We start from the raw sequence: 19702 nt of genomic DNA, 5'->3' as shown, positions 1-19702 counted from the left end.
AGGTGTCAAGTATATATACATACAGTACTGAATATATTAGCAACAGTGTAAAAGATTGCCCCACACTTTATTACTATTGTTATTAGGAGCTAATAAAATAAGCATCATATATGGAGTTCTGCAAATGGACACTGAGGAAATAAGCACAGAACTTGCAAGCATCAAGCTTACTGGGCCCACTTCTCCTCCCCTTGGAGTCAATCACAAAATTCACATTGGCTTCAAGGGAAGCAGGACTGGAAGCCCATATGGCTTCGCGAACAAAGATATAAAAGGAAAGTGCATATTTCTTTGTGAACCCACCATTTAACTGAAACTTCCACTGAGAGGTGGTTTTCTGATCCTCCACCACTTGGCAACCCTAGACTGGGAGCCCATTGTCTCCATTTCGGTAAATCATTTGGCCATGGATTGTAGGATTGTTTTCTAAAATGATCATCAGGGCTGAAGGAACTCTGGGAGGGAGTTGCACAACGGGGTCCCAGTCAGCTGGTGGGGAATGGTTTCCCCTTGGTCTATGCCATCCTCATACCCCAACAACCATCTCTGGTCAGAGACTACTTCAATATGTGCAACTGATGACTATGTTTTCCCAGTAAAGACTTTTCATAATAGCAATAAGGACTTTTCAGCTGAGTTCCTGATACCTCTGGATTTTGAGGTACTTAACCATGGATCCCACCTTTTAATGCTTTAGAGGTCTGATTATCTCAAGATAACAACACCCTCCACTGTATCTTTTTACTTAAGTGAGAAAAGTCCCACCATTTCTCCTAATCAGATTCAGACCAACTGGAAACAAAACTCTTCCTAAACATGTGCTAAAGTGTCTTTGCAGCAATACATTGCTAGAGAGTGTTTAGTATCTACTCCAAAATGTGACCTCTGGGGTCTTATCACCAGAACTAAAATATATTACTTAATGTCATCTTCACAAAAAATAGGTCTCTGATAGTGGTCAGGTGATTGTTGACTTGACTCTCCAACAAGTCATTACAAATGCTTATGCTTTAAAATATGCACACGAGTCAGCAGTAGAGTAACACTATGACAGAAATAATTTTCCCTAACACTTTTGTCCATGAAAACACATATTCATGAATATATGTATAGTATGAAGCAGGAAAACGAACAAGGTACGATCTGTCTGACACTGGCAAAGTTTGCAGGCAAAAGGCAGGGCAAATCAAATTATTCTTTGGGAGCATTAGTTATTGTCTCCATCTGTTGTTGAATATTTGAATGGGACCTTAACTCTCAAACTGTGCTTTAAGCACTTCAAGGGGCTTTTCCAAAGACAACAAAATAAAGTATTGATTTTGAAAATAAAATCTGTAGCTTCTTCCAAATGCCTTTGTCTAACAACATGATATTGCACCAGGCTTGGCTGCTTTGCCTGGAAAGCAAGATTTAATAGTACATGCGAATATTTTAGGAAGATGCCCAGTTACAGACACGAGTTTGTGTTAACAGAATGTTAATGTCAAGGTGGATGAAAAAAGCAGGCTCAGCAAGAAAAATATAATGACTGTAAATAGACCCCCGACCCCCCAAAAAACTCTCCTTACTAATGGACAGGAACACAGCATTTCAGGGTCTAGCTGCTTTGTGGTTCCCAAATATACTGGCTTTAACATATTTGACCTGACAAATCATGAGACAAACAGGCTTGAGAAGCACAACATTAATAATATGCCTTGAGGGAAGAAATGACACTTACATTCCCGAGCACTGCCTTGTGAAACCCTTATAAACTTTCCTGTGCTGGACTTAGTACAAACTCACAGGTCAATGGAAAAATAATGGGCCAAGCAGTGCCTCTCTGAGGACATCTGGAAAATGTCAAGTGCTTCCCTTCCTTGTATTTGCTGAGGATTCTGAATTCATTTTTACTAGTCAAGCCTCCCTGGAGCGACTGTTAGGAAGGGGAAAAAAGTGTGATTAAGAAAATCTAGTAGCTGCAGAGGTAATTTATTGTGTAGCTTTTCTGTAATGTAGTTCAGGCTCTTGGATAATGGGTAGGGAGAGTATGATTAGAAAGCTGTAATTCAGTTGAGGGGTCAGATGCTATCATAAGCAGTGAGAGCAAACCTCATGTGGCTTAGGCATGCTACCATCAGAATCCCAAAACAGGACGAGAGCTTTGATCATCAATATCTCACCCTATTCACTTTCTGGGAACATATTTTTTAAAAAATAGGTCATCATTTGAACAATTGTTCCAGCATGAAAATTGAGATTTTTTTTTTGAGGCATTAGTGAGCTTTTACATTTTTTGGTTCAAATTGAAAGCAAGAAATGACAAACTTTCTAATGGCAAAGCACAAAGATGCACAAGTCTGGGATGATTGCTAGGTTGTTGTTTCCTTTTTTCTTTTCTTGGTGTGGGTGTGGGTGTGGGCATACTTAACAGCACTGCAGATACTATTAATAGCTGCAGTCTTATTATTTTCCACAATTATTCTACAGTTGCTGTGAGAACTCTGTCAGAGACCCAAGCTCTAAACTGCTATAAAAATCAAATTCCAGCCCAGGCTTCTACTGACCTATTAGGTCTCTGTCACGAAAGTGGCAGCAAAATAAAATCCTTTCAATGACTCTTTTATAGTGCATACTGGGTTGTGTGTGTGTATGTAAATGGGAATGTGCCCTCTCCGTAGGAATAAGAAATGGAAAACATAACAGGCACAAATAACGCTTACTTGCTGGAAAAGGAGGAGCCACAGCAAGCATCAGTCAGATGCAGAATGGACATATTAAGGCTACAGCTGTTGGTTCTGACTAATTTAAAAGGCCACCTGCACAAAGGCAGATTGGAAACAGAGGATAACCCCGCTGAGGGGGCTCCATAGGAAGCAATCTGTTACAAAGGAAGCTGCACTTTGTTACTACGAGTCACCTCTACAAAACTAGTGAAAATCAGATATGTTCCATTTTTGTGATTATGTTGCTTTCTCGTGGCTATAAACCCTACTGACTGGCTAGCTAATGGATATTTTCCTGTTGCTGAAGCAGCAGAAACTGGTTTTTGACAAATGAGTAGAATTTACTTGTAACAAACATATTAAAACTTAATGGTATCATTATCTGAGTGCCAGTGTTCTCACTCTCCCTGTGCTATATTAATCCCCTTCTCTAGCATCTCTGCCTCTTATTGATGGGCCCCCTTGTCACATTAAACCTCGTTAAGGCAGCCACCTGTAGGGGCTGTGCTTCAGCCCACTGCAATGCAGCCCTTGACCTACCTCATGGCAGCTGCCATTTCAGGACAGCTGGTCTTGAGTGCCGTTCTTCATGCCATGCGTGTGCTGTTTGGAGGGCAGCCATGGTGAGTGTTGGTGGCCAGGAATTCATTACATAGTTAGCCACTAAAAAAGAAAAGTTCACAGCTGCATGAGTCTGGATGTACTGATGGGTGAGTGACTAAAGATAGCAGGGACCTGACCCTGCCTTGCCTTGCACCTTGTTTAATCATTTACATCTGTGCAAACCCGGCGTCGATTTGTCAGCACTTTACACTCAAAGGGGCATGGCCCAGATCCACAAAGGTACTTAGGCACCCAAACCCGGGTTTAGGTGCCTAAGTCCTAGTTTGGCTCCACTGTGAGCCACAGAACCTTCATTAAATCTTGTAGGCACCTAAACACACTCGGTGTCTATGTTTTCAAGGTAAAAGTTCTCTAAGTGCCTATGTTTCAGCCTCTGGGCATGTGCACTGCTGCATCCCTCTCATTTAAGTCCCAGAGCAATTCACAAACTGGAGGAAGATAGATGCTTGGCCACCTAAGCTGTGTGGAGGCCCCGATCTGGTAGGCAGCCTCTGTGCATATCTATCAACTCAGGCTCTATTTGAAATCTGGTGGTGGTAGTGTCCACCTTATAACTTTTAGCCCAGTGGTCAGAGTATTCTCCCAGCACATGGGAGATCCAGACTCAGTTCCCCCCATCTGCCTGATGGGAAGAAAGATTTTGAACAGGGATCTCCCACCTCTCAGAAGTGTACCCTAACCACTGAGCTATGGGATAGCCTGATATGGGATTCCCTCATTCTCTTCTGTTGAAGCTGTTCCATTATGGATAACTAATGACAGAGTGATTGGTGCAGGGAGACTGGGCCCCCCAGCTTCTCCCGCCTGCCAGATGGGTCCGCTGATCACTGCTCTACAGTTTGCTCCCTCTCATGCTCTCTCCCTGGCTCAGTGGCTGTTAAAGTATTTAGCCAGAGTGGAAAAGCTTCAACAGGAAAGACTGAGGGATTCCACTGCACTGGAATATTCCATCACTCAGTGGTTAGTGCACTGTCCTGAGAAGTAGGAGGCCCCTGCTCAAATCCTTTCTTCCCCCTCTCTGTCAAAGAATGCGGACCTGAATCTGGGTTTCCCGTATCCCGGTGGAGTGCTCTACCCACTGGACTAAAAATTATAAGATGGGGCATGGCACCTCCTCCTCCTCCTCCTGTTTTGTGTGGAGATATCTAACTCATTCCAATAAGAAGAGCCTAAGGTGCCAGACTCCAGGTCGGGGGTTACCATTTGTGGAGATAGGCACCTCCCTGAACCTATCTCCATGACGGGGAGGGGCTTAGGGCACATCCCTCTCATCAGCATCTCCCACTGGGTAGCTTAGGTTGCTCCTCACCTGGCATGCTGGTTTTTGTGGATTGCAGTCTAAAGTGCCTATCTCTCTCCCCCGGCATTGTATAGTACAAGTTGCAATGCCTACATCTCTCTGTGGATGTGGGCCTGGGTGCTGAGCACTGTTAAATATTTAGTCCTGCCATGAGTGCTGGGGACTGTATCAGATGACCTCTTGAGGTCTCTTCCAGGCCTATGATTCTATCTGGCTGACTCATTTAAGTGCCTAAATGATCCATAGAGGTATGTATAATGTATCCGTATAACATAACACTCACATATAAACATATATATATATATATATATATATATATATATAATGATATAATAATCATGATATAAACATAAACGGACAGACACTCAGGATGAAATTCTAAAAACAACCCCAAAGAGAAAACCAAAACATCTCACACAGTATTGACTGCAACTTCTGCTGTTGTTGTGGTATTTTGAGCTAATTCTGGTTTCAGCAAATTGGCAAATTCTCTGCTGGCTTTGCTGGATGACCAGAACAATAGGACAATCCAGAACACAAGGCAAGAGAAAGAAGCAATATTTTGCCACAATGGAACCACTGATGTAGAGTGTTTTCTAACAGCTACAGTAGTACACCCAGCTGTCTGAGTCTGGAAAATAAGGGGTGAAGTTGGGGGTGGAATAGATCCTGTCAAGAAGAAAAAGATGTGAACAGGATTTTAACTGTTATTATCTCTTCTGGCTGCAGCATGTTGCCAAATTAAACATTGATGCAGAGTTCTCCAGAGGCTATTTAGAAGGAAGATAGAAAGTCACCTCTGTGCTGTTTTGTGAAGTGAATATGACCAGCATATGCACTAGTCTTCATTCTAGATGAGCTGATGGGTTCAGGAAAATTGGCCATTCAAGCCAGACAAGATTAGGTGACACTGAGAAGTGGGTGAAACAAGGTGGAGAGAAATTGATAGCTGCCTTCTCTCTCTCTCTCTCCCTCTAATAGCCTGCAAACCGTGCTAAAGTGGGCGCAAGAAATACAGCATTTGTTGGGCAAAGCTTGTTTGTGTAATTCAGTTTGACCTATACTAAACTACAGAGTGACATGGGCAAATGGTGCTTAGTGCATTTCCTTAACAGACATTCATATAATTAGTCTTTAGTTTCCAAACACACATCTCCAGGGGTTTTCCCCGTAACTCATGTTTCTCTCAGCGATCTGGGGTGAGGTCAGTACTACCTTCAGCTACCAGTCTGAGCATCAGCTGGGAAGATGGAACACCGTCTCATCCACTCCATTAGGGTAACAGGGATGTATAAATAAGGTCCGCTGTGGGCTTTAGAAGACAGCTCACTGGACACACTTTGGAAATGAGTCATTCAAATAAACTTGTCAGAAATGATGGGCTTTGGGGCTCACATTATTTGTGCTTCTTAGAATAGGGACTTTGGCATCACTTAGTTCTGTTTCAGAGAGCAGAGCTACAGCCTGGGACAGACAGATACAGGACAAGACCGTGTGCCTGTAAGGCCTAGCATCAGGCTAGCAAACTTCTCTGAGCTAGGAAGCCTTCAACTACCTGCACGTTGGGGAGCTGCCAGGTAGGCTGTAAAAAGTGTAAAATGAAAGCTATCTAGCCAGGAGAAGCCAAGCAAAAGCTGGACAGTGGTATGGTAACTGCCTTACTTCTTATGCAATCCTGTTGATTCTAACTCCTTTTCCTCTTTACATCACAAACTTGCTGTGTTTCATTCTGAAATCGCTGCTTCTCCCAATTAGCCACCAACTATCCCTCCAGCCTTTTTGGAAGAACAAATAAGACCGCCTGTGGACAGAATACAGATACACTGCAAGAATTCTTGCCTCAGATGATTTGAGTGGGCGTGCCAAGTTCAGCGGAGATATCGGAGCAGCTCATGGAGGGACACCCACACAGCTGTCTAAATGACTGGCCTCTAAGGGCTGGTGACCATAGGTGCAGCACCCCCAGCACCTATGGTCACCAGACATGCTACAGCGGCACAGTGGCATGGGTGCCACTGTGCTGACACAGGGCTGTAGTGTAGCCTTGCGCTAGCTTGGGAGAAGTTACAGTTCTTCCCTTCTCTGCTACTCAGAACTGAAAGTCAAATACTGCACTCTTTTCTCAGGTCAAATGTTCACTGACTTTTAGGGAGACTGGATTTGTCTTCCCTGGGAGTTTTGCCTAAGTAAGGTCCAAGAAAAGTCCGGTAGATTGCAGCTTAATGTATTTTAGCTGAAAGGAAAGAATCACAGAATCATAGAATATCAGGGTTGGAAGGGACCTCAGGAGGTCATCTAGTCCAACCCCCTGCTCAAAGCAGGACCGATCCCCAATTAAATCATCCTAGCCAGGGCTCTGTCAAGCCTGATCATAAAAACTTCTAAGGAAGGAGATTCCACCGCCTCCCTAGGTAACACATTCCAGTGCTTCACCACCCTCCTAGTGAAAAAGTTTTTCCTAATATCCAATCTAAACCTCCCCCACTGCAACTTGAGACCATTACACCTCGTTCTGTCATCTGCTGCCACTGAGAACAGTCTAGATCCATCCTTTCTGGAACCACCTCTCAGGTAGTTGAAAGCAGCTATCAAATCCCCCCTCATTCTTCTCTTCCGCAGACCAAACGTCCCCCATTCCCTCAGCCTCTCCTCATAACTCATGTGTTCCAGTCACCTAATCATTTTTGTTGCCCTCCGCTGGACTCTTTCCAATTTTTCCACATCCTTCTTGTAGTGTGGGGCCCAAAACTGGACACAGTACTCCAGATGAGGCCTCACCAGTGTCCAATAGAGGGAACGATCACGTCCCTCGATCTGCTGGCAATGCCCCTACTTATACAGCCCAAAATGCCATTGGCCTTCTTGGCAACAAGGGCACACTGTTGACTCATATCCAGCTTCTTGTCCACTGTAACCCCAGGTCCTTTTCTGCAGAACTGCCGCCTAGCCATTCGGTCCCTAGTCTGTAGCGGTGCATGGGATTCTTCCGTCCTAAGTGCAGGACTCTGCACTTGTCCTTGTTGAACCTCATCAGATTTCTTTTGGCCCAATCTTCCAATTTGTCTAGGTCCCTCTGTATCCTATCCCTACCCTCCAGCGTATCTACCTCTCCTCCCAGTGTAGTGTCATCTGCAAATTTGCTGAGGGTGCAATCCACACCATCCTCCAGATCATTTATGAAGATATTGAACAAAACCGGCCCCAGGACTGACCCTTGGGGAACTCCACTTGATACCGGCTGCCAACTAGACATGGAGCCATTGATCACTATCCATTGAGCCCGACAGTGTAGCCAGCTTTCTATCCACCTTATAGTCCATTCATCCAGCCCATACTTCTTTAACTTGCTGGCAAGAATACTGTGGGAGACCATGTCAAAAGCTTTGCTAATGTCAAGGAACAACACGTCCACTGCTTTCCCTTCATCCACAGAACCAGTTATCTCGTCATAGAAGGCAATTAGATTAGTCAGGCATGACTTGCCCTTGGTGAATCCATGCTGACTGATCCTGATCACTTTCCTCTCCTCTAAGTGCTTCAGAATTGATTCCTTGAGGATCTGCTCCATGATTTTTCCAGGGACTGAGGTGAGGCTGAAAGAGAACTGCCCTTCCATTACCTCTTTCCTCCCCAGTGACGAATTAAAACAGAAAAGGGCCAATTTCTGATCCCTTAGTAACAGAAAAACCCCTTCACCACTAGGTGCTGCCTGCTTCCTGAAAGATGTAGCCTGACAGATTTACTAGGGCTGGAATAGGAATAAGGGAATGGAGAGAGAGAGAGAGCACTTCCAGTGCACTATGAGACAAAAATCCCTCATGCATATGTGACTCAGCGTAATGCTGAAGCTGCATGGTTGGATACAGGTTAAAATTAGAGCTGGTCAGAAAAATTCCACAAATGTTTTTTCATCAGAATTTGCCAATCCATCAAAATAGACATTATTCATAGAACCAGTTCGATTTAAATCCAGGTAGGATTCTATGGGAAACTTGCCTGGTTTCCTGTCAGCCCACCTGCTTGTCTCCTTTGCAGCCTAGCTGGCAGGCTGAGGGGAGCCTGCCAAGTAGATTGCCTCAGAGTCAGGGACCCAGGTTTCCAGGGTCTGTGGCTGGGAGGTAGCCTGCCAGGCAGATTGCCCTGGAGTCAGGGATCTGCTCCCTTTCACAGTGAAGTTTAAAATGTTTGGTTTTGGTTCTGAATCAGAATGCAAGCAAATAGCAATGTTCTCTGCAAAATGGAATTACCTTTCTCATTGAAATCTTGGCCTCATCAAAGTCAACGGCAAAATTCTCATTGACTTCAATGGGGCCAGGATTTCACCCATAAAATATAGCTCAGACACAAATTAGTTCCTTATCTGAAATGTAAAAACAGAGTTGTAAACTACATGGTCCATTTATTAGAAACAATAACTCTAGTCTAAGGGCAATTCATATTACCACTATCAAGTTCTCATCAGATAACCGTGCAAATAATCTGGGTCAATAAATAAGCCCATAAAGATACAAGAGGCTGCTGAAAAAGTTTCCAGCAGGAATATCTCTAAATCTTTTCCCTTTCTTATTTCTAAAAGTTTTGTTTTTAACTACTGCTTCATGAGTGCACTAGATTAGGAGCTCAGGCCTGCTTTCTTGTTTTTCCGTTTGGTTTCCTGTGCTGTAGAAAAGATGAGAAAGCGGTTAATAGCAAATGTCAGTTGTCTTTTGCTTTGTACTGCATGTTACCACCAATTCTAGATGTTTGTGTATGCTGTTTGCTCATTCAACAAGGGTGGATAATTGCACATTAATGTGATCATCACAGTGAGTGTGTCTGTGTAGAATGGAAATGTTACTCCATTCAGTGCATTGTTTGTCTTTCGTTAGTAGGATGTTAGCATTGCTCTCACTCTCTGACAATGTATTCACAACACTCTGCATCTAATCCTCAGCATTTTAATGTTCTGTCTCCCTTTGAAACTGCTTCAGCTTGAGGATTTCACAATGCCACTTGATACTGTACTCTCCTTGGCTCTATTCCTTCTTATTCATCAGGCATAGCAAAGTAGAGACTTTGTGGGTTAGTGTAACAAATGCCAGCTTTGTGGTTTTTAAAATTTGGCATTCTTGTTAATAAGTGCAATCCGTATGCATTCTTTTGTTTCCATAAATAAATTTGTGGCAATCTGATTTTCATGGCCGGAATCAATCTAAAACATTCTGTATTTGGTCTTAATGGATTTTCCTTACGTGTAAAGTGAAAGGAGGAGAGTCACAGGAGAGGTGCTGTGTTTTTGTTTTTTGATTTTTGTTAAAATCAACAATGAAAAAAAGTGCTTAAATGGCCATTTAATTATATTGATATTTGAGCATGATCTTTGGGTTGGTTTGCAGCTAGGGACAAGTGATGCTTCTTGTGACCTGGCTTAGCATGTGATTTAGAGCTCTCCATGAACAGTTCTAAATTTTTTAACTATTGCATGGAAGCGGTGAGGGTAGGTTCAGACAATGGTGGGAGACTTGCATCTGTAAGGGTGCTCCACAGGACATGGAGACCATCCAGAGCTTGGCTGATCTTTACCATTCATACTCAGATGCTAAAAAGGTGTGGAGAACGATGTGAGCAAAGTGCTGCAATGATAATAACACAAGCTCTCTAGGGAACTGGGATATCTTGGCCTTTACCATGACCTTGTCTGGGGCACATTGTCAGAGTAAGGAGGTGAGACAGTGATTAGGTGAACTTGCCTCATATAAAATGGTAAGGGCCTACATGTATTTAATGGATAATATATACTTTACATATGAGCTAGCAATATATAAGCAAGTGCTACAAGCCATATAAATGTGGGCTTAGTTTAATAGTTTGGTTCATAAGACCTTTGAATACTCCTTTTTGGGAATGAGTGCAAAACAAAGCCATTTAGTGTACTAATTATCCTGTTCAGTTCTTGACATGTCTCTGATTTGGGTGCAGGACACGGCCGAGGTTACAAGGATGAAGATACAATGAAAGGTTAAGATCATCCTGCCAAATATAATTAGGATAAACAAGAAAAGTCCCCAAATCCCTGTCAAATATTCAGATGAATAGTTTTGTTATGGTTCAGAAGTAAATAAGTTATATAATTTAGGGTGTAATGAGGAATCTTATATTTGGTCATAGAACATTATTAATTATTATGTAATGAATCAGAGGAGCATGTGTTGATAAAAGTATGGTTTCATCTTGGGTATAAAGGACTGCACAGAGACTTAAGTCTTTGTCTTTGTTTGTGTACAGCCATGTACTCAGCCAAATCATTGGTTGGTCACCCTCAGCTGATCACTGGAGTGTGGCACCTTGTACCTATGCTAAAATAAACCTTTGGATCTGAACTCTGAAATTAGCAGTGTTTTTTGTCTACTACAGCAAGCAGTGATTGTCTCATTTGCTAGGGTCCTAAAAGTAACCCCGGGGGGGCCTGGTTGGTGGACCTAAAAACCTCCTTTATAGTAGGTTCCCCCATTCCTCCAGTTTAAGATGAAATCACAATCCACTATTCCCCAACTTCCTCCTACTCAACTGCTGCGCCCTCCTGCATCTCCCCGACAACCTCTATGATACAGCGATGAGTTGTCAATACAAAAATCTGCAGCATTCTGACAAGGTGGGGACAGGGTAAAATAAATGGAATTAATACCAAAATAAAAAATACAGCGTGCTGACTGCATTATTCATTACCATATATAATTCATTCAAATCCTCCATTTATAAACTGTAAACAAAGCTGCACAGAACTTCAGGATTATGTGACACTAGAGGGCTGTGTAATCCAGAGATTTTGCCTCAGACTCTGGGTCCAGACTTCTAAAAAGTTTATTAGTGTCATTTATTCTCTCTTACTTTAACAATCATAAACAGAAGAGTATTATTTCAGTTGTGGCACACAAAAAACCACCAAAATACCTATTAGGAGTAAAGGGGCTGTAAGTAGAGGCACATTAAATGATCTAGATTCTTGCATTTATAAACACCACTATCTGTTATATTTCTTAATTCCCAATTTCATGTGTTCTGTTTTAATAGCTCCTTTAAATCTCAGCAAAATGTGATTTGTGAGAGAAACAGTCAAGCTAGGGAGTCTCCAACAGCTATGTGCTTGACCTCTCATACAGAGGGATCTCCATGTTCTGACATTACCTCACTTTTAAAAAAATAGTAGGAAAACAGATAAAATACTAGGGGAAAATTCACTCCTGGCATAACTCTAATGAAGCCAATTAAGTTAAACTAAAGATGAATTTGGTTCAGCAGAGCAGATCTTCTGCCAACTTCCACTCCTTTTGCTCTCTGCAAATTGAGCTGACACCTCCTGCAAGTCCCCTGCTGAGGATTCTGCTGGTGTGGGAAGATTCACCAGCAGGCATAGCTGGTCCCTATGTCTCCCTCCCTGCCAAAAAGACATACTGAGGTGGGTGGAGGTGTGTGTTGGATCAAGACAGTGGGATAGGTGGCAAGAGCATGCGGGCTCCAGCTATGTGCTTCAGCCAGCAGGCTGCCCTAACCAGCACCAGAGCTAGTGCAGAGAATCAGGGAACCACAAGAGGCTTGTTTGCAAGCTACCCCAACTCTGCTTTACCCAGCAGAAGCTGGATGCAGCAGTGATAGTGCCTCAGTGTAGCTGGGTTGATTTCATTACATAAGCTTCTTGACAGAGCGTAATCGGGTGAAATTGACATAATTTACTGCAGGATAAATGCTGAATTGTAAAAATCAAATTGAATCCCTCATGTTCTGAAAGACGACATGTGAAGTGCAGCAGTGCAAGTAGGGGCCAGAAGATGTGTAGAATGAGAAGGCTGAGGACTAGGGGAGATTTTCAGAGAAATCTCCCTCATGTTCCACTGTATGTAGAAATCAATGAAAAAATCCAGAGGAAAGAACTTCTTAGTGTGGGGCTTACTGGGGTCAAGCAAATCTGCTGCATGGGTTGGCTTTAACTGATACGGACTGTGTCTACACTAGAGGCCTTACAGCGGCATCGATGCAGCTGCACCACTGTAAGGTCTCCTGTGTAGCTGCTCTGTGATGATGGGAGAGAGCTCTCCCATCGGCATAAGTAAACCACCCCCAGTGAACGGCAGTAGCTATGTTGATGGGAGAGCGTATCCCAATGGCACAGCGCTTCTGTCCATGTAACTTATGTCAGTCAGGGGCATGTTTTTTTTACACCTCGACCAACAAAAGTTTTACAGACAAAAGTGCTAGTGTAGACATTGAGTTAATGAAGAAATTTAACTTTAGCCACTAAGTGTTCTAAAGTGAAACATGAAGATGACGGGAAACACTGCCCAGATCTATCTATGCAATGTATGACATGAACACAGACCCTGGCTATAAAACTGATGGTTTCTCCGCAAAGCATGTGATACTGAATTGGGCCAGCAATGCTGAATTTTATCAACTTTTAAATAAACAACAACAACAAACAAAAAATGGAATACAGGGTCTTGAAAACTGACATTTTGTTTTTCTTATTAGACAATATATTGATAGTAGTTTGTAAATATATATATATTGGTAAAAGTGTTTAAATATACTTTATCCTATTATGCTGTGTGTTTACTACTTTAATTTAATGGCTAAATTGATAGCTAATTATAATTTGATAAGAAAATGAGATTGGAACATATACGATTTACATGTTCAACATCTTAACTGTAATGTGGCTGGCTTACTTTAAAGTGGTTTCATATTTTGTCCTTAACAACTCTAGAATCATTATAAGAACCAGGAAGTATATTTGTAGCAAATCATTTCAATACCTCTGAGAATTTTCACAGAAGCCCTTTGTTTCTTGTTGCGGGGGGAAGGAAGGGTTTGATGTCTGCCTACTTGCTGACACTCATTTACCCACGCTTTAAAATAGCCTCTACACTCAGGTCATGCAATCTAATGCAAACCAGAGCCATATCCATGAGCCGTATCCATGTGGGCAATGATTATTAAAGTGGCATATTCTTGAAGCATTTGAGAGTACAATTGCCATCACAAAACAAGTCACACTGCTCTGTGCATTTCTATAGGCATTTCACACAAACTCACATGTCCACGTGAAAGCACACACACAAAAGGGGTTCTCACCCCCTTGCAACTTTTTAAGAAACGGACACTGGATATGTAAAAAGGTTGTCTTCTTTGATTCTTGTGCTCACCAGTCATTAAAGAGTTCCTTTCCAGAGCAGCACAAAAAAAGAAGAGCTGGTTGACAAAACATTTTTTTCCTTACAAAGATGTGTCAACCCTGAGCTTGTAATTAAGAAGTTAAAATCTGTGATCTCTATATATTTATATATATAAAAATAGATGATCATACTAAGACTAAAAAAGTGAAAGAAATCTCCATGTCAGTACTATATTTTTTTGTCTTGACTTTTTGTAGCACAGTACCCCTTGTGATACAGAAACTAATGAATGCAAAGGATGTAGTTATGTGTGAAACTCACGTATGGATCCAATCACTCTTATCAGTCCATTAAAGTATTGTCAGGTTGGTGGGATAATGAACACAGTAGCAGAAAATTCTAATCAATGTCAAACCTGTGGCAAAAGGAAAGAGATTCTATCACAAGACATTATTTTCTGTCCAAACCCTTGAGGGAAGATTTGTTTAGCATCACCACAATTGTTGATGGGACGCAAGGTGGAAATCTGTGCCAATTATGTAACGATCAGTACTGAAAGAAGCTAGAGAAATAGTGCATCTACTCAAATTTTTACTGGGCATCAAGATTTAAATCATAAGCAACTGTAACATGATATTCTGAGCTTAGTGGTGTTACTATAATACTAAAAGACAAGCTTCTTTTTTCAGCCTCCTGTACCTTCATACCAATCTGATGATGTTGGCAGATGGAGTGCAAGATATTCACCATTGAAACATACTCTTATTGTTGTGTTAGAAAAAAAATCAAACTTCTTTGCAATAGTAATGATCATTCTGATGACCTGAATCACTGGACAGAAGCCCCTAGAGGAGGCCTGGCTGTCTGTGAAGAACTTTTGTCTTTTTGTTCCCCCTTTTTTTTTTTTTGTCTTTTTGTTTTGTTTTTCTTGAAAATGCAGCAGCCTTGAGTTTGGCCTGATTTAGAAGGAAATTTGCTTTCTTTGTTTCTTTCTCTTTTTTTTCTTGTTAAGGAAAACATCACACCGAAAGATCCTTTTTACTTCTGCAGCATAATGCAGCTCAGAAAGTCTCCAGTAATAAAGATCTGAGAAAGAATTTTCTCAAGAGTGGACATTGTCTTCACAGATATCTTGAAAGAAACAGGAAGCAGTTCAGTCTGGCACCTGGTACTCTTTGGGAAAACAAAAAGGGAAGCAGGCTGTAGTACTGCTCTCTTCTCATAGAAAACTGTAAGTATTTGTGGCATGGTCCATTGTCCAAGAGTGTAAGAAAAGGAGCAAGTTGGCTGTTTTCGTAGCTAAAACACAGTCTCTCTGACCAGAACCAGGATTATCTCCACTGTCTCTGCAGTACAAGGATGATGCACATGATGAACAACGTAAACAGTGAATGGCTAGATTGGATTGCTGAAGAGTCTACTTCTCTCCTGTCTGAGTCAACAGGTGGTGCTTCTGTGGTGATGAAGTCAAACTCTGTAGGACAGATATCATCAGTGCAACCACTTCCACTTCCTGAGCCACTGGTTTCATCACCTAGCACAGGGAGGTAAGAAAAACAACATAAGAACATAGAAGTCAACCATTCATTCCTCAGATCCATTATTCTGACTTTCAGAGAAGTAGCCAACCCCTGATGTCTCAGAGGAAGGTGGAAAAGCCCACGACATACTTGGTGAATTGTGCAGTGCTCCAAGACTCCAATTCAGCAAATTTCTTTAGCCTGTGTTTAAATCCATCTCTATTCTGCAAAGCAGTCACTAAAAGTCACTGGAGTTTAAGCAAGTACTTAAGCTCTTGATGAATAGGGATGGGCTTAAGCATGTTCTTAACGTGATGACATGTATGCCCTAAAGCATAATGTATGTTGGTAACCAAAAGGTAACATAGGAAACAAGTATCATTGGAAAGCTTTAGAGTGCAGGCTGCACAGGGCAGAGACTGTGACTTTCTCTATGTTATCAACAGCACAGAGAACATGTTTGCTCAATAAATAATACGGTTATAATACAGTAGTAACCTTGCACATACACAGAAAAGGAGGTTCTCTTCTCTCTCTCGTACATCAGTGTAAAACAAGAGTAACTCTTTTGAAGTCAGTGGAGTAACACTAGTGTAGGTAAGAGACGAAACAAGCACTCTAGCTTTTCTCGCTCAACCCTCAGGCTTTCCGTTTAAGGTTGCTGAACTATGGCACATCTGGATTCTTGAATATATTAATTAGGAATCAAACTGCAAATTGGACCACTTCAATTTATTATGACTGTTTGCAATGATTCCTCTGTTTCATAAACTCATACCTTCTAAATGGGACAGTATCTAAGAGAGGCTTCCATTAATGTCAATTTGCTAGCATGCAACCAACAAGACAACATATCAAATAAAATATTTAAAAAGTAAATACAAAAATTGGAAGATCAGAAATTACTTGACCTTGTATCATTCCATTATATGACATTAGTCACTATACTACATTTAGTTATGCTAATTTTATACAGGACATTGTGGTAACTCAGTAAAGAAGCATTGGTCTCTTAACATACCTTTTTCTGTACATGTATTCTAGCTCTCTAGCAGACCTAGCCTACAATTACAGTGACAATAGTACTACTAGCCAGCATGTTGATTGTCCTTAGCACACCTAATGGCTATTTGCATGATATTTTTTTCATGCATACTATCCTATCTCTAGTGAATCTTTTGTGTACATGTGAGCATAATGCTCATTGTTTTCTGACTCTAGAATACTGGAAGTTCTTCATCAAAAATTTGGGGAGGGATACATGATTTTATGTTATGAGATAGCTGATTATTATTTATGTAGCACCAGCATGCTCAGGACTTTACAAACAAGCATGAAGACAATGTCCCTACTCTGAAGAATTTACAGTTGAAATGATTAAAAGTACACCTTTCATTTTATTCCTACGTTTAGGATTTTTTTTAACACTTCACTCCCTTCCATTCACTTTCTTTTGTAAGATAACAATGCTTTGTTCTCTCTGTTGCATCTGCCCAGATCTTCTTATTGCATCACATCCAGATGTGTATTTGTCTCTGAAGTGAATCTGGCTTCTTTCCTGATATTTCCAAACCTTTCCTTCACCTGGTCAGCAGTGGCCAAGGCAGTTCATTGTAAAGAACTAGAGTTTAAATTTTTGATTAAGCAAAATGAGACTAAGGACGTTCATGGCTGAAGTTCCGCTGTATCAGATACTTAGACTTTGCGTACACGACAGAGTTTTTTCGACAAAAGTTATGCCGCTTTAATTAACATGCTGTTGCATGTCTACACTATGTCGGCAGAGTGCATCCAACTCAGAGCCATCCCTTGGGTAGGGCAAATCAGGGTGACTGCCCTAGGGCCTGCGCTTTGGGGGGCCCTGTGCTTTGATAAAATTGGGACTGTCCCAATATTTAGCCCTCTGTCTCGCGTCCCGACCGATGTACGATTGGGATGCCATTTGTCCCAATATTCAGGTGAGGAGGTGGGCGGTGAGGTGAGGCCGGCGGGTGAGTGGGGTGAGGAGGCGAATGGGGAGGTGAGTGGCAGGTAGGCAGGCAGGAGGGGGGTGAGGAGGCAAGCGTGTCAGCGGACGGTGAGGAGGAGAGCAGTGGCCGGGCAGGTGGGGGAGAGGGATGAGGAGGCAAGCGGCGGCCGGGCAGACGGCAAGTAGAGTAGCAGGAAGGCTGATTTGTCCCAGGCCCCACACCCCCCAGGGATGGCCCTGTCCGCACTAGCAATTCTTGCATCAACACAGAGAGCAGTTGCACATTGTGGGTCCCACTGTGCAACTGGTTGCAGGGTGCTTTGGGATGGGTTTGCAATGCCTCATGGGGCAGGTACAGCGTCACATCATGCAGATTTCTCAGTTGCATTGTTCCATGGACATCCTTCTAGATTGCTGGCGACTTTTCAACGGAAGTGTATGTGGGGGGTGGTTGGAGGGGGAGAGTGTGTGGCAGGGAGCGTGTGTGTGTGTGAGAGAGAGACAGAAACAGTGTGTGTTGGGGAAGTGTGTGAGAGATTGGGGGAGTGTATATGTGAGAGAGACAGAGTGTGTGTTGGGGAAGGGTACGTGTTGGGGGAGCGTGCATCGGCATGCTGTCTTTTGAAGTTCAGACAGCGGCGTGAGGGCAAGGGGACCCCTCCACGCATGAGCCCCCAACTGCACAGCACAGCAGTCTCTCTCCCCCACCCTCCACAGCAGCAGCCCACTCTGCCTGCCGGCTGATTCCACATTAATGGTTCTGTGATTCCCTCTGAGTTCTCCCACAGCCTCCTCAGGGGCTCTATGAGCTCTCCATGCTGAGGGATGTCAAAGCTTTCCGGAGCTTTGAAAGGGGAGGGGTGTGTGCCTGCAGGGCAACCGAGTTCAAATCAGTGAGCAGAGCGGTCACGGTGGGCATTGTGGGATACTGGGGGAGGCCGGTTATGTCGACATAACGGACAGTAGCACCTACACTGGTGCATTGGTGCTTTAACTTTGCTGCAAAAGGCTTTATGCCTCTCGTCGAGGGGGCTTCATTTTGTCAGCAAAACAGCAGAGTTCTTCTCCCGAAAGTAGCTTTGTTGTATGTACACCTCTACTGTTTTGTTGGCAAAAGCTGCCTTTTGCCGACAAAACTGTGTCGTGTAGACAAGGCCCTAGTGTAACACTAGATAGAGAGTATAGGCAGTGGAAGAGGCAGTTTTCATGAGAGGCTTCAGACAGGGATTGGGGTACAATGATAACCTCAAAAAAGTGACTAGAAGGTACACCAATCCCTGTCTGAAACTTCAAAGAGCACGAAACAATGGGTCTGAGAGGTGGGAAATGCTCCAGTCATCTCACTCAGAGCCCTTTGCCCTATGACTTGTGCAGCCATGGAATTAGGCATTTTTCTAAAATGTCACAAAATTCAGCATTTTTGCTATAGAATTCATTATTTTGTTGTAACCAGGCACCTGGCAATTTTCTCTCTCCCTGCCCTGCTGGGACCTGCCTACAACTGTTTCTTATTTTGCATTTTACCCACAGAGAGTAATCAGTTGGATTACAGTATAATGCTCAAATAAATCTGTTAGTCTTTAAGGTGCCACCGGACTCCTTGTTGTTTTTGTGGAAACAGACGAACACGGCTATCCCCTGATACTTGGATTACAGTGTGTGTTCTGGCACTATTCTACAGAGCCAGGCTGGAGGCAGGTTGATGAGCTAGAGCTGGTGTACAATTTACACCCAGAAAACAGGTGAGCAAGCTATGCAACTAGGTGGTTTAGTCCCTCGGCCCGCACCACTTCCTGTAGCCCCCATTGGCTTGGAGTGGCGAACCGCGGTCAGTGAGAGCTGCGATTGGCCGAACCTGCGGACGCGGCAGGTAAACAAACCGGTCTGGTGTGCCAGGGGCTTTCCCTGCACAAGCGGTGGACCGGCTTTGAGAACCACTGGTTTAGAGAATAGAGCAAACACTGAGGCTCAAGGATTTTGAGAAGATAAACTGCTGAAACTGACTATAAGTTCCCACCTTAGTCCTGTATGCATTTGGGTGCGGGAGGCAAGAATGGAGAAACAACAAATGAACACTGCAGCAGATTGTGGTCCCACTGTGCCACAGAGTACATGGGCCCCTGATTATTACTGTTGTTTATCTTTTGAGTCAAGTGCATATTCACACGGAGGGATGGGACTGCATTTTTTAAACATGGCGCTTACGGATGCAGTGATAGACTCAGGCAGTTGCAGTGGTGGAAAGCTGGGGAGATGAATTGAAGCAGGAGGAAGGAGAGAGGCAAATATAATGCTACATCTTAAGAACAAAACAAAATAAAACTCCCCAAACATGTAATAGCTATAATAAGACATAAGCCTAGCTCCTCCCTGATTGGTTTACTTGTACATTTTATCTCTTTCCCCCACCCTCCATACTTTGTCCTCTTCTCAGA

At 42.9% G+C, this 19702-nt stretch overlaps 2 protein-coding genes across 3 annotated transcripts in view; one reads left to right on the top strand and one right to left on the bottom strand.

The window, feature by feature from the left end:
- TGDS (TDP-glucose 4,6-dehydratase) overlaps positions 1-19702 on the top strand; it is a 1159807-nt gene that overhangs the window by 266749 nt on the left and 873356 nt on the right. The gene's annotated exons all lie outside the window — the stretch shown is intronic.
- GPC6 (glypican 6) overlaps positions 14353-19702 on the bottom strand; it is a 1138485-nt gene continuing 1133135 nt past the window's right edge. For both annotated transcript variants that reach the window (XM_048853256.2, XM_048853266.2), the window contains one exon: positions 14353-15312. In XM_048853256.2, the coding sequence (XP_048709213.1) occupies positions 15110-15312 (203 nt within the window). In that variant the 3' untranslated portion in view covers positions 14353-15109. The remainder of the gene's footprint in view (positions 15313-19702) is intronic.

The sequence above is a fragment of the Caretta caretta genome, chromosome 1 (assembly GCF_965140235.1).
Source record: "Caretta caretta isolate rCarCar2 chromosome 1, rCarCar1.hap1, whole genome shotgun sequence".
NCBI lineage: Eukaryota > Metazoa > Chordata > Testudines > Cheloniidae > Caretta > Caretta caretta.
The sequence above is the reverse complement of the archived record's forward strand: the minus strand, read 5'-3'. Positions and strand labels throughout refer to the sequence as shown.